General features: G+C 41.1%; 2 protein-coding genes across 3 annotated transcripts; both read right to left on the reverse strand.

Moving 5' to 3' along the window:
- Positions 1–430: 430 nt before the first annotated feature.
- Positions 431–3229, reverse strand: cetn3 (centrin 3). The gene is made up of 5 exons (XM_035389961.1): positions 3096–3229; positions 2110–2245; positions 1763–1877; positions 1407–1598; positions 431–1116 (listed from the first exon to the last, which is right to left on the reverse strand). The coding sequence occupies exons 1-5, from the start codon at positions 3110–3112 to the stop codon at positions 1073–1075; spliced, it is 504 nt and encodes a 167-aa protein (XP_035245852.1). The 5' UTR covers positions 3113–3229; the 3' UTR covers positions 431–1072.
- A 1473-nt stretch (positions 3230–4702) lies between these two features.
- On the reverse strand, positions 4703–8135 carry LOC118212154 (lysM and putative peptidoglycan-binding domain-containing protein 3-like). 2 transcript variants are annotated; one of them, XM_035389790.1, is made up of 4 exons: positions 8013–8135; positions 7415–7487; positions 7034–7309; positions 4703–6499 (listed from the first exon to the last, which is right to left on the reverse strand). In XM_035389790.1, the coding sequence occupies exons 3-4, from the start codon at positions 7301–7303 to the stop codon at positions 5924–5926; spliced, it is 846 nt and encodes a 281-aa protein (XP_035245681.1). In that variant the 5' UTR covers positions 7304–7309; positions 7415–7487; positions 8013–8135; the 3' UTR covers positions 4703–5923. The 2 variants fall into 2 exon arrangements, with proteins under 2 accessions (XP_035245681.1, XP_035245682.1); XM_035389791.1 differs by lacking the exon at positions 7415–7487.
- Positions 8136–25197: the final 17062 nt, after the last annotated feature.

Genomic DNA, 25197 nt, shown 5'->3' on the forward strand with positions numbered 1-25197 from the left:
TCTTGACAGCTGGAATTCGTTTAACATGAAAGCACCTCTATTGTGCATGTTTTGATGCAAGTTAACTGTTGCGTAATGACATCGTTATATGTTAGGCTCGATGAACATCGCTGTGCCATTTGAACACCTTTCATTCGACATCAATGGCTGAAAAAATTCCAGTTCCTACCACATGTCCATTGGTGGCTTTGTGATACTATTCTGTGGAATTTTGTGTGCTACACCCATCTACTAAATTTATGCCATGGGAATTGTTTAAATTCATCTACTCATTAATTCAAAAGACACAGGGATACAACCTAGCAGTGTTGAGGAGTCAACCTGTTGGGCCTCATATTTTGCTTAGCAAAGCACTTTGCACGTCATTAGTACTGATTCTGCAGACGTAAATTTTTTATTGCAATTTTAAAATAAAACTCAGCTGTGGGGATGATATTCAGAATAGTGTATTTAATATGCACACGTACAACATATCATCTAGCAAAAATACAAAATATATTAAATATTATCACTTAACAAGATATTAACATCATGAAACCCAAGAAAATAAATCACTAATCATTCAAAATCACAAGATACGGTATGCATTAGATTTTTAAGGGGCATCCAAACATCAAAATGACATCTATAATGTATATCAATTCAATTTAGATATTTACACTTTCACAGAAAATAACAACCAAACATAACCTGTGTATAAATAAGGTAAAATTAAAAATGTAGTATATGAAGAACTAATGTTTAAATTTCACTTTGCATAAAGCCAGGGCCATATGGTATGGTTAAATGCCAATTAATCAAATGTGACAGTGATCAGTGCAACACAATAGTTGCAAGAAAATAAACTTTTCTTTTTTTTAAAATACACTTTCAGGGCAGCAACATACATTTGGTCATGGCTTTGTGTTGATAAAAGCCTAAAACTGTCACCAATGAAGAAAACTTGTGAAAAGCTGGAAAACATCATGTTGGCTTTCACCAAGTGTACAGACATCCTGTCAGGTCAATCAGTCAGCCAGCAAACACATTAGTCCGCTTTTCACCAGCACTGTCTTCGTCCACCCTTCCCTTCTTACGAGTCCCCAGTCATTATAGAGATAAACTCTTCTTGGCTTACTGAAAGAAATAGTTGCAAATAATTCATATTTAACATACTGAGCTTGTACAGTGGTTCCAAATGTATCTTTGATACAAGTCTATATGAAGTTACATTTATTCTGTAATAAATACAAATAAAGAATTCATTTTTGATAATGTCATGAGCTACAGCTGTAGACATATGTATATATATATATATATATACTTAGTGAAAACATTTCACTGTGGTCCAACATTTGAGTGAACCAAAATTGGGGTATAAAGCAGTTTAGAGATAGGCTAAAGTTATGTAGCCCTGGTCTACTTACTTTCCCCATCCCCATCAGTGTCAAATTCGTCAATCATCGCACGTAGCTCCTCTTCGCTCATGTTTTCGCCGAGCTCCCTGGCAACACGCCGCAGATTTCTCAGGCTTATCTTCCCCGATTCGTCGTCATCGAACAACTTGAACGCTTTCAGAATCTCCTCCCGGGGATCTCTGTCCAAAATACGGTCAGTGACTGGAAAATGCGCAGGGCGTTGGCGAAACAAAGGTAGAAAAAGGGGATTAGTTTTCCTAACCTGTTTTTTTTTTTTTTTTACTACTCCCAACAATTTTATTTCCTTGCGACAGTCTTGCTGTAAGGTGTGAACATTCAGTATGATAGTCAAAGCTTTAACTCACCCACTTCAGTGAAGTCTTCAAAGGTTATTTTTCCAGTTCCTTCCCTATCATAATCCTTGAGTATCTTCAATACATCTGCTTTCTTTACATCAAATCCTAATGCTCTCATTGCAACCTTTAACATAAACGAGACACACACACACACACACACACACACACACACACACACTGATAAGAGCAGGTATTTATACTCTTCTAATCATCACTACTGTGTATGGCTAAGCAAATAAACTAAGACTACAGTCACGTGTATACAGATAACATACTCTGATACCTCACATACATTTCATAGGGCTTACACAACTTATGCATATAGTTATCAACAAATGAGCACCACTTGACATTACCTTTAATTCATGATAATCTATTTCTCGGTCTTTGTCGGTGTCGAAGAGTTCAAATGCCTCTTTTATTTCTTGTTTCTGTTCTTCGGTCAATTCCCTTCTCTTTTTCCTTTTAGTTCTATCCGCAGCAAGTTCAGTCCTGAAAAGGCAGTGGTTAACATTATTTCGTTATTTGACAGGGACAATTACACATTGATCAACGTCACTATTATGTGATGTAAATGTGCAAGATCGCTAATTTCCATCTGTTGTCCCTGGACAGGCTGATGTTAACACATTAATAACAAGCAGACCAGACTAGAAGCCATAGTACATTACAACATTAAAAGCACATAAAAACAGACACACAAATACAGGCGGGCAAATAAGTAGCTAACGTTAGTTAACACAAGAAACTCAGTGAAAGTAAATTAAGGGCTAGCTACCAAGATAGCCAATTTACGGGAAAGATTAGCTTTCCATAAATCTGGCTAACCTAACCTAGACAGCTTGCAATGCACGCAAATAAAAGCATCCATGAATAACGTGAGCAAACCGTAAGCTAGTTCGCTGAGAAGCTAGTTAGGCATATAAAAAAGTATGATGAGCTAGCTACGACTAATTATTAGCTATCTCCAGTATAGCTAGATCTAGCTAGGTAGACAAATAGACTAATAGGTACTTAGGTAACGGTAGCTTTACAAAACCTCCCAAGGGAACTTAGATGTCAGTTATAATAAACCCTGCAGACAAAGCACATTCAAAGGGGAACCACCACAAAACGAAACTAAGGCAAGTGAACCAAATTGTTTCCAAAGTTAGCCTGCTCAACGTTCCCAGACGTCTAGCTACTTAGTTACTGTATCTAGTAGCTACTTAGCTAGCTTACTGCACTCTTAGCAACAGCTGTCACATTCTGCCATCTGATGTTAGATACAAGCGTTAGATAACACGATCAAACTTTATCAACTTTTAAAGTAGCATTGAGTTATTAATATAATTGTGTACACCTTAATGACAAGCTCATCGTAGTTGATATGCTGCTGTAAGAATGTAAGCGACCAAAAGACAACACAGCTTTCAAATTAATATGCCCAGCTCTGTCTCTAACGCCGCGTCCAAAACAAATCCGTTAAGTCAGTCCTATCGATCCGACTGTGATTGGTTACTAATGGCCACCAGAGGACATTAACGTGCTTGTGATTCGTCGACTGAACAGTCAGTATACAGTATGGTTGTGTCGTACCTGGTTTTTCCCATAAGACACTGCGGAGCAATGCTGTGTGACCAAACTATGTAGACGAGAGAAAAGAAAAAAAAAACACATATTTTTGGCACTGCTTTAGTGCCGAAGTACCAATATGTATGCACTGTAATAAAAGTTTCCAGTATACTCAGGTAAAATAAAATAAATTAATGAATAAACAAATAAATAAATACTTGGATCACACAATTTGCGAACACCTGTATTATTCATCCATACCAGCAGTGCACAACAGCATCCCAAAATAAAATTACATTTTAATTCAAGAAAATCAATTAATTTGACATCTTACTTGGAACGCCTCAAATGCATTTTGGTTGTAGTGTCCTCTGGAATGGGGGTGTTGGATAAAAGCAGCCCTGTCACTCTTTGTCAGACTACTGGGAAATCCTTGGTCCTGCCCAGTGTGACAGATAGAATAGAATAGAATAGAATAGAATAGAATGACTTTATTTTTCCCAGGGGGGAATTTCAGGTGAATATTTTCAGGTGAAATTCATTTGCATAAATTACATTAAGAATTTAGGTTTACATTAAGATTTTGATGTTACTAATCACTATTGCAAATTAGAAATACCCAACTCATTGGTAAAAGAGGTTCCTAAATGACTAAATTGCTAAATAGAAATACCCAGTTCATAGATAAAAAGTGGCCCCTGTAGCTGTATCAGACAACTGGGGGCAGAGCTCAGTGAATTCCTTGGTTCTGCTCAGTTGCCTGACCAACAGTGACCATGTTTATCTATGATGCTGGTATGGGTCACACCCATTCTGGCAAAAATAAAATCACTATCATGTAGTTTCTGCTGTACTAATAATGGAGACTACAAGGTGCCTGCAATAGCCTAAGGCTTGTCAAGTTTATTCCAGAATACCTATGTAAATGAAATGGGTCTTAATTTGAGGTGATCTATCAGATCACATGGGTATCCAAATTTCTACAATGCAAAAACTCCAGTGTGCTGGGAATCCTCTGATCTCAGCTGTGGTTCTCCCTTTTAAAGGCAGATGGATTACCTTTGATGACTGTAAAATTCAATTTTTGTGTATTACTTCACTAGTCAAATTATGGTCAGATAAACCTTTTGCACAGAAGGCGTTTGGTTCACAGATAGTGATTCTGTTATTGTTGGTGCTGGAGGACTGGAAGAAGGACCAGTAAGAAAGGGAAGAATCCCTGCAAAAATTAGGAGTAAATGTACCAATATTTACATTAAGACGCTTAGAAGATAATTTAATCCAGAGCCATTTATACAATTTACATGTATTAAAATAAATGTAGAGCTTACATTTATTTAAATATCAAATAACGATCTCTGACAAAAATCAAACATAATCAATGAAGCATCAAAATTCATTCAAAATATATTTTATTTATTTTGTCTCTAACTGAACCTGCTAACAGTGTCCATAGGGAAAAGGCACATACAGTACAATAGTAAGTGCACAGGACATTTCAGCCATAAAGAGCATTTAACTCACATGAAATTCAATGTAACATAAGCATGACATAAAATTGTGAATGATGCATTTTTCATTTCATAGCCGTCCTCTAAACATAGAATAGAAATTGTTGCATGAACCACAAGGATCTAACCCTGTTACTGTCCAGCTCAGCTCAGTGCAGCAATGGAATGCAAATAAATTAAACTGCGTTTTTCAGAGTAGACTGAAGTATTTAACATCAATACTAATACTGAAAGTATAGACATTTTTCACATGAATAAATTACAGAATAAAGATATCTTACCAATCACAATGTAGTGTGCCGCAAAATTAAAAGAAATATCTAAAATGCAGGTACGCCTCCCATTGTGGCAATTAAGTTTGGATCAGACTAATAAAATTCAATCACAGGCCAAGGGAATGCCCCATTATCTTTGCATAAAATACACTACACATCCAAAAGTATGTGGACACCTTACACCCAACATCTCATCCACAATTATGGGCATTAATATAGAGTTGGTCCACCCTTTGCTGCTATAACAACCTCCACTCTTCTGGGAAGGCTTTATACAGAGATTTGCTTCCATTCAGCCAGAAGGGCATTAGTGAGGTCAGGCACTGATTGGGTGATGAGGCCTGGCTCACAGTTGGCTTTCCAACTGATCCCAGAGGTGTTGGATGAGGTTCAGATCAGGGCTTTGTGCAGGCCAGTCAAGTTCTTGCACATCATTTTTGACAAACCATTACAATATGGACCTCGCTGAGTGCTTGTGGGGCACTGTCATGATGAAACAGGAAAGGGCGTTCCCCAAACTGTTGGGGAAGCTCAGAATAATCTAGAATGTGATTGCATGCTGCAGCAATAAGATTTGCCTTCACTGGAACTAAGGGGCCTAGCCCAAACCATGAAAGACAGCCCCAGACCAAAGGGTGTCCAGATACTTTTGGTCAGATAGTGCATGTAATGCTTTTTTGTCCCCCCAAAACCATGGTCATAAGGTTTTTGCAACTATACATGGCTATCACAATTGCACTTGGAAATCTTGTTTGCTGGTGCTCGTGGGAAGTCTCTGAACCCCACCCCACAAAAGTCAGTGTACTGCTGTCCTTACGGATGGCTCCACCCTACTGCGCGTCAGTGACCAGGCTGGGCGGGACTTGCAGCTGTGTGGGGTGCGCGGTGGAGTGGTGGCTCACATCCGCTTTCATCAGCACCTCGTAGTAGAGCAGGTAGAACACCGGAGTTACGATGCCCACCACCAGCATGATGGCCACTGCCGTCCACCACCTCATGCCCCAGTCCGCCCCATAATAAGGGTCTTTCCGGCCTGCCGCTCGGCGCTCGGTGTCCCCAGACTGCCGCTGGGGATTCAGCGAAGACACCACCTCGTTTAAGCTGCCCCTGGAGGGGTCTGTGGACTTCACCAGCTGCTCGATGTCCTTGTCCTTCTCCTGCAGGAAGCTGCCCACACTATCTATGGAGGAGGAAGAGGAGGAGGAGGAAGGGGAGCGTGCTGCTGCTTCTGACGATGGCAGGGTCTCGGAGTGGCGCCGTGCGCCCTGAGAGGAGCCTGGCTTCAGGGCCGTGGGGCTGTGGGTCTCGGTCAGGACGCTGAACCTCTTCACCGGGATCTTAATGGTCCTCAGTGCAAAGAAGTCCTGCTCAGTCAAGAGGTTGTTTGCTCTCTTTATGTCTGCTACCTGTGTGACACACAACGGCACTTCACTCTTAAACCACTATCGTCTATATGCAACACTGCAAGAATTAACTATGAGGTTTAGCATCTCTTAAATGTTTACATTAATACTTTACAGAGGATACCAACTTACAACCACTGGTAATAGATGATGTGGGAGGGGGGAAGTAAACTACTATGAGTTTTCAGCAGATAGCAGTGTTCCCAAAAAGGTTGCCCTTTCATCATGAGGGGAACACAGAGGGAAATATATTTTTATTATAGGGAAAAAACGATGTATTTGTTCAACCAAAAAAAAAAAGAACAGAAAGAATAGGAAACGTGATGTCCAAAGGAACAGGTAGACAAAGCATACAAGGGAAGGGCTGAGTGCGCGCATTTATTCAGAAAGACAAGTGCTTACGTCTCTCCCGTGGTATTCAAATTGACATCACAATCAAGATATCCAGTATGATGTTAAATACTCTCGAAACAACTGACCTACTAGGCTACGTCAAATACACATTTCGCGTTTAATTAACGAAAGTGCTTGACCTACCGAGCAGAAGTATTGGAGAGAAATGGCGTTTAAAGTGTCTCCCTCTTGTATGTCCCTGACCAGGTAAACGATATCGTCGAGCCTGTCTCTAGAGGCACTTCTCCTCGGTCTGTCTCTTCCTCTTGACCGCAGTTCGTAGCAGTCGCTGTCCTCTTCAGAACACTCATTTTCAGAGATTACATTGTTCCCAAACACGTATGTGTGTCCGCTTTTTGCAGGCTGTGCCGTTGTGGCAGGCTGGAAACCACGCTGCTGGTTTCTTCCTGTCATCTTCCACTTTTCAGATAAAAAAAAAAAAAAGATTAAGAAAGTTATTTTTAATAGAGGCCATCTTAGAATACATGTGAATCTGGGCTGACTTGCAAAAGTTTACGTTCTCACCTTGTTCTAACCCCAAACTAGCTGTAGGTTAGCCCAGCTTATTTCATGTTCATTTTATAGGGTGGACTTCAGGCTGACAAAAGGGCAGAAGAGAATGTTTCATTAGCTAACAACAATTCTTAATAATATCGCTAAATTAGATAATTCCAGTGCTAGAGCCTTAACCAGGTAGCTAGCCTGGAGTTACTGGATTTAGCTCGATATCGATACGTAAAATTCCAGGCTCATCGTGGATATCTAGTCACAACGAATAGTGAAACAAATTGGCGATTATCTGCGTGGTAGGATAGCAAGCTAGATAGTATCCATCTATAATTAAAAATAATTCAGTTGCAACTCAGATACTGTACAACTATCGAGTGACAAACATTAACGAAGTTAACTCAAAACTAAAAATATGCTAGCTAACCTTAGCTAGCCAGTACCTGTATCGGGATACTGACTAGACTAATGTTAGTCCAGCTAGAGCGCTATCTTTCAAACTGCGAATCCAAGAAGTTTCGATATCAATATCCGGAAGACGCAACATAAACGATGACTGACTGTATTGCGAAGGTGCTTGTGATCTTTAATAAATACGTTCGGAACTGTAATTTACCTTCAGTACATTATCAAATGCTTCATTTCTTCGTCTTCCTCCGCTCCCTTCACAGATTTGTTTAGCGACGCCACGTCTGCAACTGTCCTGACGTAATGACGCACATTTTTCGAGACAGATAGAGGTGCGACCAATGGGTGCGACAGACCGATCACGATTTAACGACAAATTGAAGCACGCTGGAATGTTTTTTTTTTCTCTGGATTAGCTGAACTTCTTGTGGAGAAGTTTATAATTTGAGACGTTTTCTTAATATTATTATCAGGCTCTGGATTTTTAAATTACAATACGATTTTAGGTATTTTCCACCAGGTACAATATTTGGTCTTGCTTACATCCCTATGTGAAGGAGAGAAGAAGCTGTCAACGTGTGAGGATTCCTAGTCGTTCTGTTCATGGCCACAAGGTGGAAGGAGTGTATCGTTTTTGAAATATCTGTACTGTCCAACCCAAAATGTTGATCACAGAAACGATTATTTTGAGCTTACTGAGAAGACTTCTGAGTGGTTGGAAACTGCGGAACTACAAAAATATGTTGAATATTGACAGACCATGGTAATTTTTTGTTAAAATATGATAAAGTAGAGCCAGGCTGGCACTATGACGTGTGAGATTGTAATGTGGTCAGCGGCAGAAAACACTAGTGAAGCAGCAGGTTTCTTCCCAGGTGGTCTCTGCACACTGCCTCTTCCTGCCTCTGGATTGGCTATTAGCTATTCTTGAGACCTTAGCATAAGCATGACTTATCTACCTCTATTCTCTGCCTCTATAATGAATCCCCCAGAAATTTAAAGTAAATAATCTCTTTTAAAAAAAAATCAGATTCTTCAATTCGTAAATCTATTATCGCACTTTGCCAATGTTCAGTTTTACATCTTTGACCACTGTCCACCACTGCAAACTCTTGGATATTAATGAATTAATGTCTGATCTTAAACAGGTGTCAGGTCACACACAAATTGCTTTCAGCTCTATTGCACATCCGTTAGAACAATCCATACACCACGTCACAGACATTGGTTTTTTCACAGATGTTTGACGTACAAACTAAGCCTTAGGGAGATACACTGGTTTGTGTGTGAAAAACAACTGTGAAAGTTTCAATGAAAATGGCAGTGGCCTGTGTGCTAAAAAGGAGAGTTCACAGATTTCAAAGAGGAGTAAAGATGATGGTGCTGACACGTGGCTTTGATGAAGAGCGGAACCAGCTGCCTGCCACTCTCTGCAGCAGCTCTGAGATCTGTGTTCCCGATGATCTCCGTTGTCTGTGTGCTTCTCAAACCACCGGCCATGCGGTCTGTGGCACAGCATGGTTCTAAAAAAGGATGGATTTTCCTCTCCTCTCCTCCTCTGACTACTGCCGGCTCTCCATGTCTGCTTGATCTCCTGCTCACCAGCCTGACCTGAAAACGTACCTGTGCCCTTTGATGTGAGAGATGAAAAGAGAATGCATGAGGCACCAAGCTGACACGCTGAATCCTGCAGTGCATCTCATTGGATTTGTCTGCGGGCTGGCACCAGAGCTATTTTGTGTGTCCTCATCTCTACTGGCTTGAAAGTTGAGATGGTGGCGTTTGTTCTCGGTGGGGTCCTGACCTTTGTGGTGTAGGCGGGGAAGCCTCTGAAATTACTCAAAGAATTGATACACTGACATCCACCCATTAGCTGTACCTGCTTATCCTGGGCAGGGTCGTGGGGGGTGCTGGAGCCATCGTGCTTTGGGACGAAAGGTAGGACCTGCTGGACAGGCCGCCAATCTATCGCAGGGCGCACACACCATTCACTCACACACTCATACCTATGGGTAATTTAGAGTCTCCAATTAGCCTACCTGCTTGTCTTTGGGCTGTGGGAGGAAACCGGAGTACCCGGAGGAAACCTACATGGACACGGGGAGAACATGAACTCCACACAGAAAAGCCCAGGCCGGATTCGAACACAAAATCATCTTGCTGTGAGGCGACAGTGTTACCTCACTGACATTTTCTTATGCATAATTTGTTCTGCATGCCTTTTCTCATGGTTCTGTAGGTAGGACCTCCAATTGGAAGCCTTGAGAGAGTCAGAATAGGCTGGTGGTAGACTGGTGTTTCAGCACAGACGGTTTGTTGGGGGTGTGGCCTTCCATTTTACATTTACCTTTTCGACATTTAGAAGACACTCTTGTCCAGAGTAACTCACACTGTTTACATTCTTTTTTCCCATCAGAGACTGGAGTAGACACCAGTTACTGTTTCATCCACAAATGCCTCTGTTAGACAGCACAGCAGCCTTATTTTATTGTCTTTTATAAAGATTGATGCTGGTGATGTGTTTGTGGAGCCTAATTAGTAGGTCCTGAGATATTATTTACAGTTACCTTCAAAGACAGGCCTGATATGGGTTTCTACTCTGCTCTGCAACTGACAATAAGAGAGACCCATGGTAGTCTGTGACAATTTGCTCTTAGTCATAATACTTCCAAGTTAAGATAGAGCCTCTTAAACTCTTGAAAGACTTGAGCTGACACCCTGACAAGAAATCTGACACACAGCAGCGGGCACCCCATCATTGGAACATGCTACATCTCTACCACTAAGACAAAGGACTGGAGTGACACCTGTAGCCAAGATAACAATCAGAATGAATACAAACTGATCAGCAGGGGAACAGACATACAAAGAAGTACAGTAGTTCAAAGAGTCCCTGGTTCTTATACACCTCAGGCATGCACACAGCTGGCATCAATTCCTTGTATCTCCCTCCAAGAGTGGGCTGGAGCCATTTATTGATCATCTGTGATATCTGGGGCTGCTAGGATGTCTAGAATTACAGAGGTGCTGAACCCTGTGAGTGGTCATAATTTTGCCTGATGAAAATGAAACTGAAAATGTTGACGCGAGGCAGGCTGTGCATGTCTACGTCCTGGTTCTAATTTTGACTGTGGAAATATATGAATTTTTGGTTTGTTGTCAGTTGGCATGGGTGCATTTCTCACTGTCGCTTCCAGTGATGGTCTCGAAGTCAAAGTGGCGTGTTTAAATTAACTAAGGCAATAGCCTGATAAAAAATGAGAAAGTCTCAAACACTAAAATAAGACTGTCCTTTAGTTGCTAATTTGGGCCAAATCACAGAATCCCAGTTCAAGCACCTTACTGACGTAACCCTAATATGCTGCCTCAAAAGAAACGCTACCCAACCATATTTCCAGTGCAGCCGAGTGACTGGATCCTGGATCCTGTTCCCCACATTGGACACAGAGACTGCAGCTCCAGATCCTTCCGCTGTTCTGCTACAAGTGTCATAGCAACAGAAAATGGGATAGGCAGCAATACATCTCAAAAAACCCAGATTATCGGAAAGGGAACATTTTGATGGAGATTAATTTGGCGTCTGACTCGATGGGAACTCCAGCGGGGGTGGCCACTTGCTGTAAATCTCTGGTGTGTGGGCCGGGGTTGGCAGAAAGCAAAGCACCAGAGCTGCAAACATCAGACTGTCTCATCCAAATAATCCATCAGTCTCAGTCTATTGTATAAATTAAGGATGCTGCCTCACACGCAGCTCTGTGCATCTTTGGAATATACACACAATGTTTCTTTTCTTTTTTTACTTTCTTCCCATAAACGATTTCTAAACTCGATCCTGTGGGAGGGTTGTTTGGTCTTAGCCTAATTTGTTTTGTCATGGTGGGATGATGGAGTGAATAAGCATTTTCATGAGGATCAGAGTGTGTGCTCCCTCCCCCATAAAAATGTCAGTTTGTGTCCTCATCTGTCACAATCCTCTATCTGGCTAACAGCATCAAATCACCAAGTTTCATTCACATACTCCTGGGAGGCTTTAATGATGCTGTGCCAAGGCAGTATGATGTCAAAGGCCAGCCCACTAATTCAAGTCACATGACGTGGCAGCAACCTGCATGACACTAACTTAAAGGGCACAATGTGGTCAGCTTAAAGTATATGAAGTTACACAATCTGTGGCTGGGGCAAAAGCCAGTTTGTTTAAACATCTGGCTGTAAACAAGACAATCTGACAAATGTATTGGTCACTCAGTTGTGTAATAGTTGTGGGAATGATGCTTTATCTGCGCCCACGTAGTGGGCAATGTCCCAGAAAGCTGTGGGATGTGTAGAACGTAGCACTAGGCACGTGTGTGTGTGCACGTACCGTACAATATCTCAAGGTGCCAGGGCAACAATGTAGGCTGGTGAAGAAGAGAAATACCCATGCACAGCATTGAATGCTCCTAAGAAAGCGTAATGGAAACACTACGGCCTGGAAAGATTTTCATCACACATATGTTATTTATTAGCGAAACACCAGACAATTTCAATTCATTTAATAACCAAAGGCCAAAACATATTGATGTACTGCGACTGTACAGAAGGTGGCAGTGTTGACTGTCTCTGAGACATCGATTGTTGGAGACCAATGGTCAAAACTGCCTCTCTCCTTTCTCGTGTTTTGAGATTTCTTCAGTGGTCCTCACTGCTACTCCTCCAGTGCCAATGATGTCATCTATGGAAAACACTTAAAAGTGTCACATTCTGCATCCTCTGCGCAAACTACAGAGAGCATCTGAAACTGATCTAAATACATCCATAGCCACAATGATCTCCAGTCCTTTTCAAATGTATGTGTTAATACTATAATTGTTCATCACACATATGATGCATGTTTACTGTCATTTCTGGTGATCATTTGAAATGTTTAGCCAGCCTCAACATCTATTAAACAGTTCTCTGGGTTTAATTTGCAAATAGTCTTTAACTATTTCCTATTTTGACTTCCAGGTTGACATGTTAAAAGACGAGAGTAAACTGAAATATTGAGGCTTTTCATGGAAAAAATCCCAGGGGTCCTTGAGACAGGGGCAGGAGCAAGAACAGTGGTCATTTGTGGTACCTTGCTTTGTCCTGTGTTCATCCCCAGTTTCTCTCTGAGAGCGATCGGTCTTTATCAACTTGTCATTTATTGCCTGTATCCGAACATCAAATATTGTGTAAATTGTAGTCTTTTTCTCAGACATTTGCTGCAAAAGACATTCAAGGCTTAATTTGAGAAATTTACCTTATCCCTGGTCAGGTATTCTTTTGCAAGCCTTCTGTACAAATCTATTGAATCATATTAAATGTTTTCGTAGCCATCTTTGCACTGCACTATAGCTATGCTGTGGGAAATCTAATGCTTTCTTGGAGCTACTCTTTATCAAAATCACAGAAAAAAGTGCAGGATATTTATGAACCAGTGCTGCCACGAGTTAGATTTTGCTTAATTGTGTGTTGAAGAGTTCACAGTTCACTGAGATTTGTACCTATATATTACCTATGAACATATATATATATATATATATATATATGGATCTATATTAAGTCATTAATCTGCTGTGAGTGGATTAATTGCAAAAGTTGCCTTGATAACTGGAAAGAAGTTTGGATTTTAAATGTGATCAAGACAAAAGCATCAGTTGATTTTAGTCAATGAGCTTGCTCTGAAACGTTAGTTATTTTATTTAATTAAATATGAAATCATTTAGTATGTACTTATTTTTAACAATTCTCCATTGAAGCATACCACATGTTTCATATACTGATATTGTTTTTATCTTTTTAGCAGGGACCATTATCACAGCACTTCAAGAAAAGCCAAGGGAATGCCAACAAATTTGGGTAATGTCACCTAAAGGGATTTGCTCCCTTACCTGACAACAAAGAAATCTGTAGCCCTCCATTCCCATAAAATGAGGGGGGATGTGATTGTTAAATTGGTGAAAGAGAAATGTGGCTAGTTAGATGGCACGATGGAAAGCTCATCTGCTATGGCTATGAATTTTAATGGGGTCCCTCCTCGCTCTGGGGATTTTCCACTGATGTTGCTCATAGAGGAGATATAACGCAAACAGGAGCCCTCACGTAGCCCGGGTCCACATCCAGCTCTTATCCAAGACCACTTGGAGTGGAAATTTCCAGAACTTTGAATACGTGCCATGTACAGTACGTTTTGGCGAGCATTTGCGGTATGGAGGTCTGCCTTCTGAACCCATGGTCTACAACTTGTCCAATTTCATTATGAAATGCATCTTCACCTATGAGAGACAGAAAATGTGAAAATGACATAAAAGTTGTACTTTTAGCAACAGCACACAGTATGCTTCACACTGAATGTGCCGGTGTACAGTATGAACTTTTATATGTGACTGTAAGTGTTGATGGAGCCGGAAAGACAGGGAAATTCCAGTGGGAATGCCATTGATTTCTTCCATACTTTCTGAAATGCTGCTTTGTCGAAACAGTACTGCACTCTCCGTGGTTTAATGTGGTGGCAGACCACACACTCGTAATGCCACCTTCTATTACCAAGTGGAGGCCATGGATGAATGAGGTAGACTCATTTCAAGGGCCTGGATGTCTGAATTATGGGAATTTCCAGGGTTTCTTTTTTTAAAAAGCCCAGTGATGGTATTCTTGCCAGGTTTACGCGAATGTTGCCAGACCAGCCCCCTGTCCGTAAGAGTGCGGCCATCTCTGAGTCACCGTATCCTGTTACGCTGCCAACAGCTAACTTCCTCCTCTGTGTCCGCTGGCCTTGCGCTGGACAGCTCGGGCTTCATCACAGAGCAGGCAGGAAAGATCTGGTCTGGATAAGAGACCCTTTAATTACACTCTCACCTGCTGGGAAAATTTGTGTTTTTTCCATTTTGGCCTTGTCATTGTCCCTACGGTATATATTTTAAAAATAGCTTCCTCTCCTCTATAGCCTACACATACCCCCATTTAAGATTTTCATTGTAGTGTGCTAAAATAAAGGACAGATAAAAGAAAGAAAGAAAGAAAGAAATCCACTACTGAATTGAAAGAAAAAACACTACATTTATTCAGATATTCATTCTTTGAAGGATCTTCACGTACTTGGATTTTATTTTAAAGAGTGGCATAAAGAGCTGAAGAAGCCAGCGTTGGGTTCTTATGATTTATGTGGAGTCTGTGTTCTGCATGTTGGCTTCTCCGATGGCTTTTCAGGCCTAATCCATTGAAACAGGGCCCCCAATTGGGGTCCAGGTGGTCTGTATGGAATTTTGGACACAAACTCTGATTTAGAGGGAAACTGTGCTGCTCCACAACCACATTACAGCTCTGCCAGCCAAAGACCTGCTGAACAAACCAAATCTGGTTAGCATTTCCCCTCTCGCCTCTAGCCTACGCACGTACAACCACCGTGCGTGTGCTGTTTGCAGTACACATGAATTGATGTTATGCATCATTTTTGATTTGTCTCAAGACATACGGCCTTCAGTTTCCTTCCTCCAACTGGTTTATTTAATTCCTGATATGTCTCCTGCCACCTCTGTACGACGGAAAGGAATATTTCATGTGAAATTTGAACACATCTGATACTGTAGACGTATGTAGAAAATAAAGGGATAGTCTTCACTTGTTCTGAAAGCTGCACATTTTCCCCAGCAATAAAGTAGTAAAAATCATTATTTTCGATGGAATTTTGCTGGTGAAAAAAATGGATCTTAAACACAAAGAAAGAAAAGTGTAAACCAACAAAACCCTTATTTGCATCATTAGCACTGGCTTTTCAGTCACTTCCTGTAGATCTGGTACAAGTACGTCTTGCATGCTGCCTCCTCCTGTTCCAATCTGTATTGGATTAATATGGCACACAGTATCCATCCAGTGTGGGAGATGATGTATTTGTTAGAATGTAAATCAATGACAGTATCACCCCATAATAAATGTCAGTGGCCTTTAATACTTGACTTTGTGGCCATCATGCTCATCATCGGTCCTGTTATTCCCCCCGAAGGTCAGGCTTGCAGATGTTTTCGCCGTTTATCACTCTCTTATCTAAGAACACTCCACAGTCAGCTTTAAATCCTGGGTTGATAACCATCTGTTCAGACGGCAGCTTCAACAGGATCCTCCTGCCAGAAGTGGACAAGTATGAAATTGAATGATTAAAATCTGCAGCAGGGAGAAAATGCACGAGTTTGACGTTGATGGTGTCAGTCTGGCCCTCAAATAATGTTACTAAAACACAGCTCTAACGCTGGAAAAATGCAATCACTTTTTTTTTTTTTAGGGTGTTTTCTATACATGTGATTGCTAGATAGGCAACAGTGGGTAGCAACAGTAGCTAGCTAGTTAGCAGTTGGTTTTAGACCTCTGTTTTAAAGACAAAACCAAGAACTCAGTGGATTTTAAGTTAATTGCATCATTTGAAGTTGCTGTCTGGTATTTTGAGCATGAACATGACAAAATGTCTTCTGGTACATGTATATTAAAACAACTGCACGTGTTTTGTGGTGAGATATATTTACAACTGTGAATTTGTTTGTACTCCCTTTTTCAAGGGTATTTATTCTCTATCTACCCTGGCCAGCACAGAATTTGTGGTTAAATTGTGAATGCAGCCTAACTTTGTAAAGCTACTCTTTCTTGTAATGCAACCCTTTTGAATCTCCACAGAGGTGCCAGCAGCAGAGCTCTTCAAAACAGGACAACTGAAAATCGCGCGCAGTGGAAATTTACCCTGGCCTCAGCCATGGCTCTGTGTGTCAACCACATTAATGTTCATCATACAAGCGGCAATAAAGCACATTTGCCCAGTGCAATCAGCAAGTGACGGCAATAAATTATTTTCAGGGGGGCGCACTTTGGTTCTGTTGCAGAATGCAAGGTAAAAGTACCCAGAATGCATCTGCATCATTTTTCAGAGTAAGATGCTCCTGTGTTTTGTAGACCTGTTGTAAAAATATATAAATTACAATAAGTAACCTACTGATTCTGTTACAACATGAGTTCCCGTGTCATTTGAAAGACCATTCAGCTCTGTACTTTCATAACAAACTTTACTCCAAGCAAATTTGCATCTACAGAACATGTTTTTCAATGCTCCATCAGGTATTTCATTTTTATATTAATTTGGGTGTTGTCATCTGATGGTCTACTAAAGTATATTGGATCATTTATTTTACTACTGTTTATGTGCTCTTTCTGTAGTTCATGGGCTTGTTTTCCCTCTCATGTCTAATTTTGTGCCCCCTCTTTTGTTATAATGATCTTAGGTGAAAACTGGAAATAAATAAACAAACAAATAGGCTCCACTAACAATGGAAGTGATCACTGTGCATGAACACTAATGTCTTCTTTTAGGACACATTTACTTAACTTTAAGTCAGTCCTAACATAACAGGACTCTGTGTTGAAGTGCCTCAAGAATTAATGGACAGAAAGAAGCGTTACATAATCACCATGGTACTTTTCTATTGTCAAGTGGCATGCACAATTTGAGATGTAATGTAAGGTACGCTGGCACTGTTCACTTCATAACCAGACTGTGTAGGGACTCTATCGCATACTTTATCACATGCCCTCTTTAAATTCTATAGTTCAACATTTTAGCACATGACTCTCATCTAGTCCTCACCAAGTTCTGCCAATAGATAAATATAACTTTGTGTGACTCATTTCATATAACCGGTTTTACTTTGTAATTATTTATTCAACCAGTGTATGCATTTCTTATAGTTTTCTCCCCACTTTCTTCGCTCCTATTTTGAATGTACAACTATGGCTTTTGCATGACTGCGGTGCAGAAGCATTCTACCTGAAGTGTATGCTCTCCACTGAGCCCAAGCTGTTTCACACTCTACAGGCTGCACCAGCAGACCCAGAGAAGTTTCAGGGTCCCCCCATCCTCCTGGATTTTCCCATTGGCTAGTATCCCACTCAGATGACAACTGTGAGTCTGGACTCCACTGGGAAGAGACTATGCTTTTTTAACCTGAGGAGCCATAGTTTATGTAAACCCCTGAAGACACAGAGCCAGCTGTGTTCCACACAAGTGGCGGTCTTGTGGATTCTCTGTCATGTTCAACTGCACACAAAGCCCAGTTTTGAACCACAACCAGGGAACCAGCATTCACTAATGGCGTTGCTATCAAATATCATCGGTTGTTTGCATTAAAACAAAGGTATACTTGTGTTTGTTTGTAAATTAAATAAGGTTGAATGAATTTAGGCTTAACCTTCACAGGATGAACAATGTCACTCGCGCTGATAATCACACCAGCCCTTTCCAACTTTCCGACCCCATTGTTTGTTCAGGTTTTCCAGCAGCTGGATTTCCTGGAAGAAGTAATCTAAAGCCACTTCTCTCAGCTATTGTGTCCTGTTGAATCAGTGTCCATGAGAGCCGCAGTGCCACAGTGGATGTTTATAAGGTAAGTTAAAGTTCTGGTCGTCACCTCAAGGACACAGACAACTGCAAGTACCTTTCCTTGTTTTTGCTTTTCAGACACGGCCCCTTCTGTTGGCATGTGTATGCAATCCCAGTCCAGTCCAAAAGTTCTGACATACCTCAAATTGAATTGTTCCTCTTAATGTACATCTTTTTTGTAAGGCATTATGCTTACGAAAGGAATTTAATATACCCTTTTTTTTCAAATGTAAGTAATGATGAACTGATGTGACACCACTAGGTAATGGTGGAATTGTGCAGCTCCTTGACTATTTTATTTATTTAGCCTTTATTTTACCAGACAGGCCAATTGAGATTAAAATCTTATTTGCAATGATGGCCCGACTTCACTGCAGAGGTGGAAAATTCAGGCTCAGAAAGTGAGTTTTGTTCCAATCACCTGGATTTGCTAATTAGCAAAATTCCTCAGGTAGGAGGGAGAACTAATTAGTGAAATCAGCTGGCTGAGTTAATGGGTGGAAGAAACACATCGTCCTTTCTGACCCCTGGACTTCCCACCAGCGTTTCACTTTCGATGAGAGCGCGGGTTTGCGGGGGTGCCTTGCCGCCTCGGGAGGGTCATGTTTCATCTCTCCCTGTCACCCCGCTCTGCTTGCGGGAAAGAGATACCGCCTCTCACACCGCGGCTCTGAGCGCGGCTGAAACAATAGGCTGTTCTCTCCTGCCCAGCTGATGTAATGCTCCGCTGAGCGAGGTAGAGAGCTAGGGCTGTATGTGAGGGAGAAAATATTGGCATGGCAAATTATGACAGTTTGCTAGCTCAGGTTAAGTATTTTCTTAGGCTTAATTAGCATCCGTAATATACAAATCCATAGTATCCATTGAGTGGCTTCTGGTCTGGTTGAAGCATGCAAACTAGCAAGAGGTTTTGTAGTTATAGCAAAAACCCATTAGCTACTAAAAGTCATGTGGCTCAGTGATGTAAACCAAATATGATTTGTAGATTGTTGATAGATCAGATATTTTGTAAAATGAATATAATATGAAGGCTCCCAAGGTTTTATGCTAACATGTGAACATCTGGCAACTAACATCTGACATATATGACAGCAATATATTGGCACAATTTCATGTTTTACAGTTAATGAATGTGTTGAAAACTGTGTATGCCCAGCATATATGACTGAAATAAATGGCAAAGCAATCAAATTTCACCCTGAAATAATGCCAGCACTCCATTTAAAAAACTATTTAAAAAGGAACTTTACATATTACCTATTAGATCCTAACCCTATGAGGAACTTTATGTCTCCTAGTTACCATTACATGGCACCCACAAGCCATTTTGTGGGAAAATAGTGGTGGTGCATTTATCTCTAAGCTTATTGATTTTTTAATTTACTCAGAAGTTCATAATTTTCTGCCAAGATTCCCAGACAGGACTTACTTCCACCCTGTGCCCTGTTCAATTAGCCTGGCTCTCTGGTGGATTTCAGTTGTCAGCATGTGGATTTATCATGCTGAATCTTTAATGCTCTCAGATGTTACCACGATACAGACACATTCTGTCTCTGCCTCTTACTCTCTATAGATAGGCTATTCATGTTTCTATGACGGTTTTGGTTTATCAGCACATTTAAGAATAAGGAGGGGATTTGTGCAGTGTCCATTGTAACCCTCAAGTGTCATGGGTCTGGGGTGCAGTTCTGTTTTTGGCCTCCCGGCCTGATTATTACCTCATTGGATGCATCTGTTTCCAATTATTCCTCCCTATGCTGTGATTTCGGCCACCTGCGTCCTGCAAGGCTATTTAAGACGCTGTCTGACTTTCAGTCCTTGCTTCAGTGTCAACTTATGTTCACATTGAGCCGGTAAGGTATTTAGAGCCTGTTTAATAAACCTCCTATTCTCTCGCTTCTTAAGAAGCGTTTCCCCCTTAGAAGGTTTGTATTTTGGTCTGTGTTTCTGGGCTTCGTGCCGGCAGACCGTTAGGGCTTTACCTTTTCTTTTCTTTTCCTAAGCTGTGTATTAGGTTCTTGGTTTCTCAGTGTTCGACCCCAAGTTTTCCTTTCTTTTTGTTTTGGGTCTGAGCTGCGACTCAGTGTTTTCTTTGTTTTTCGCCCTTGTTTTTACAGGGCTGTTTTCGGTTTGGCTGTTTAAGGCTTGACAGGGAGTTTGAGTTCACTCCTGTTATTTTTTTTCCCTTCCTCGTTTCCTCTAGCCTCTGTAGCTTACCACCTCGGTGATAAGCTTTTTCGAGTCCCTGTACACTGTGCGATCCCCCGACACTCCCCCCTCACTCATATCAAGACAAAAAAGTTGTGGTAAGATGACTCGGCCCACTGAGAATGCATATACCTGGGATCAAAACCGGAACAGGCATTCGTGATTCTGAACTGTGTGTGTGTACAGGTCCATGTCTGCATAACTGACGTTTTCTCCTTGAGAAAAGCAAGTGTGTTGTCTCCTGACTGACCATGCAATGAAAGGCTATATTTATCTGTTGGCTTTACAGTGAAATGGAGCATCTGTATTGGAAGTTGACCGCGGGGTGAAAGGTTGTGTCTGTGGCTCATGGTGTGCAGTTCTGTCTGTTGTAGGACTGTGCTAAAGGGCGCTGCAGTTTCGCTGACCTCGTCCCTCAGTCCTGCGCTGGCCCTGTGGGGTCAGCAGTAGGATGGGCCCCTGACTCATGCTTCAGGGGAGCGCAGGGGCCAATCTGGGCCCCTGGTCATACAAAAATGTGACTCCTGGGCTCAAGCACCAAGGGAAACGGGCAAGCCTGACTTGTGTGAGCTGGCAGGGTGCCACAAACAGGGAGAATCTACTCATTGAAATTAATTTCTAGCAAGACCTTCAACGGCTATTACATTGGGACTGCTATTTTTTTTCCCTCTTAAAGATGTCCTTCAGTGTTAATACCAAAATGTGTGTCTGACATCTAAACCTGCATAATCAAAACTTTTATTGTTGAAAATGTCTAATGAAACATAATAAAGAATATTTAATGATTAACAGGCCATTTAGTCCACCAACGCTCACCGTTTGAGTGGAAAAGACAACTCTTCAGGGCAGGGAGGGAAGTTCGCTGTTGCTCTGTGCTGTGCAAATATTTAGCGCGGTTTGTTAGTGTCACTGCGACCACATGTTTGTGTACTTTCTCTGTATTGCTGTTTCACTGTTTTAAGGTCAATAGAGATTGACAGCTGGGGACTCGGGCTTGGTCAGAATGCATTCCCTGGCCTTTACTCTCCATTTAAATACAGTACTCTGCAAACAGCAATAAGAAACTACGCCGATCTCTGGGTCAGAAACAGGCCATCATTATTTACCGATGCTGAGCTCCACATCAGCAGTCTAGGGACAAACTCTCACTTGCTTTCTCATTCAGGGTAGTGATGATACTTAGCAGCAGTCATCTCTGCCATTGTCAAATGACCAATTAATTGTAAAGATAATTAAATGAACTATAATAACAATATCTTTTTCCGCATGCCAGTACGGCCGTCTCTCCGTTACTTTTCTATTGCGGCACCCTCAATTGACCCCTGAACCTCCAGGAAAAACGGGTTTCTATTTTTGGGATGAGATGGAACTCATCCCAAGTCAGCCTCTCCTAATCTCGTGAATGGAGAGCTGGAAAGGGAGTCAGGGCAGAGCAATCATTAACCTGACCCAGCTTTGTGTCGTCGTTCTGAAATCCGCTGTCTCTCCTGACGGGTCAGGTGCGGATGACGGTGCTATTCTTTGGGCTTCGCCAGAGTTATCTTGCCATTAACTACCATTTCTAATGTTCCCACTTGTAGATCATCATGCTACATGGGATTGTGCTGCCATGTGGTTGCGTTTTCCTTTTTATACTGCAGCGATACTCAGTCGTGGTCCTGGAGAGCCATAGGGTCTGCTGGTTTTCCTTAAGATCAGCGACCAATTCAGACCCAAGAAACCAGGTGACCTGAGTTAACAGTGTAATCAACTGCTTTGACTCATCAACTTCTGTGCTACTCAGGTGCCGAGTAACAACAGAAGCCAGTAGACCCTGCGGCTCTCCAGGACCAGGCGTGAGGACTTCTGGATCAAAGCCATGCTTTTTGCAGCATTTAAACTTCCATCCATCTTCACTTTCCAACATGACTCTCTCCATATTAGATCAACTAATTGTTTTGATAAATGTCTCAATTATAAACTCAGATGTACAATTAGTCACTTGACTGTGCCATTGTAGTGGCTGTGGGGAGCCCTGGAAGATAACCATTGAAATACAAGTTTAAATCTCTGCAGACCACATGATAAAGGCAAACTGATGGCTCTAGTTATAAGCATGATAGGCATATAAGCATGGTTCAGGCCTCAGTTCCAAGAGAACAGACTGTATAGTCATTTGCTTGAAAGCATTGAACGCCTTTTTCATATCTGCTGTATCTATAAACCTCATTCTATCTATGATGTGGACTCTGTCGCTTCATCATGCTCTAGTCATAATCAGACCTACACAGGATTCAAGGTTGATATAATAAAATAACATGCCCTAATCAGAAAATGATATTACGGATTCAAAGAGAATGGCATACAGAAATTGCGGTATGCTGCAGTGTTACAATATACGCAAGGGACCGTTTGAATAAAAAGGGGAAGTAAACAGGAAGTTCGAATTGGGCTGACCGGAATAGCAGGAGAGTACTGGGTTTCCGCAATAGACAGGATTCTCAGAAGCAGACAGGAAGAGGAATATGCAAGAAGTTCATAATTATAACTGCTCTTGGTTTTATTTTAGGCCCATTGTCACTGCTGGGGGAGGTCCTACCTTTCCTGTCATGTGCATGTGTTTATATCCTCTCTTTCTCTCTTTTTTTGCTAAACTGACAACCTGACAGAGTCAGTGCCAGACCTGGAGTTACCTTGCCAACAGACTAAATGGCAAGGCCATCTGTGTCCATAAGTTATAAACACAGAAATGACACAGAAGCACTGGTTTTGCTATCATCAAGGTAGACAATACTCAGTAGCATCTCTCACATCTTCATCTCTCTGATATTAAAACAAATTGAACATCAATCATGCTGTACGATTAGTCATCATATGTTGTAGCTAATATGCTAGTTACATTACTAAATGCTGGCTGAACTCATGCCCTCACTTCAGATAAGGCATTATACTGAAACATATCCATGTTAATAAATGCTTACACAGTGCATATTGCTGTAAAAAAAGTTAATCATTAATATGATAATATCCGCATCATCTAACATGTATGCTTTAATTTGAAACATTAATTTTTGCCTTTCCCATGGGTACACTTGTAGCTTTTGCTGTACTTTACAATCTGGAGCCTTAGGGTCATAGCCTTTCGCTTATTAATCATCACACAACTCCAGACACATTACATTGCAGACCTTACCAAAAGGCATTCCCTGATTTGCTGATGAAGCTCTGTTATCCTAATGTAACCTCTTCAGGAATACAGTACATGTCAGCCAAGCTGTACCACCATGCTCGTTTAACCTGGGGAGTCACTGCTTAGGAATTCCCCATTGCTCTCATTTTGTTAGTAACACAATCTGGCCTGTAGGGGTCACCCTCAGCACATGGCCAAGACATTCCCTGACAGGCTGTGAAGTGGCAAATAAATACTTCCAGTATTTATGTATAACATTTACTTCCTGATTTGACTTCATATAGTTTATTTATTTTTTTTAAAAGTATTTACAACAAATCATAAAGCCTTTGCACATATTAAGTTTCATCGACAAACATAACCACTTATGATATGTACAGCATGTACGATATTGCACTTTTGCATTCCTAGGACTAACACACATGTTCTCCAGCTCTGTCTGTCTGATTGATTGTAATGTTATGCAATGTCACAGCATCAGCAGAATACCGAGAAAGTATTTACTTTGCCTGTGAAGTTGAACAAAGCTGAATCAGACTTTCTGTTTTCAAAGAGTTTAAAGACAAAGTGGTTTATTGGTTTTTACTTGAAAGTTGTTGGCGGAGCACAGGTTCAGTTCACATATACAGCTGCATTTGGGAATCAGGTAGAGATTTTTTTTTTTTGGGATAGAGGTAGAGATCCAGTTACTCAATGATGATATCTGTTGCGGTTCCAGTCACCTCAGGGGGGCTGACCAGAGATCAGAGAATTCACAGGCACTGCAAGTCGTGGTGTAAAGTGTTAGACGAATGAACTGGATATGGTCTGATGGAGCCACATATTGATTTATTCATTGATGTGCTGGGAGCCCAAGTGACATTTTAATCTTCTTAGCATTCTCTCTCCCTTAGCATTGCTTCTTGGTTTGTACATTTTGCTTTTTGTTTCTCTTTCTGACTTCATTTTAAATGTCAGTTCTGATTTATATTACTGCAGGGAATGCATTCTCTCCCTGTGTATTTCTCTCTCTCTCTCTTTCTCTTTCTCTTTCTCTTTCTCTTTCTCTTTCTCTTTCTCTGGGTTTTCTGTCAAAGAAACATTTACAGACCTAATTCCCTGCTCCACCCGATTTCTTTAAAAATGTTATTAAAACAGATTGTAACTTGTGTTATGTAAACTAATATTACCAATACAACTACTCAGCTCGGCCTTGTAATGACACTATGCAGGATGCGATTAGGCAGTCTCTAAACCGGATTCCTACTCCCACTGAATTAAGTCAGCTTAATTTAGTCTTAATTGGGGAAGATTGGAAATAAATGACTGAACTGTGGCTGAGAGGGGGAAACAAGGGCTACGGGCCATGCTGACAGTGATTGGGACACAACCTCAAAGTCTAAACTTGGCCACTATTTACAATTAAAGGGTAAATTCCTATGTACTTGCGCTGCAGTTGTATTAAGTTAACTGGTTGAATTTGATAAGTGTCATGTGGCTGCAAGCAAGTATGTGCAATACCTATGGCATCACTCGTGCAAAATAAATATTTGGTGTTATAAATAAGTTCTGATATTGTTGTGATGGAGGACATTTCTCTATCTTGGACTCGGTATA

The sequence above is a fragment of the Anguilla anguilla genome, chromosome 14 (assembly GCF_013347855.1).
Source record: "Anguilla anguilla isolate fAngAng1 chromosome 14, fAngAng1.pri, whole genome shotgun sequence".
Lineage (NCBI taxonomy): Eukaryota > Metazoa > Chordata > Actinopteri > Anguilliformes > Anguillidae > Anguilla > Anguilla anguilla.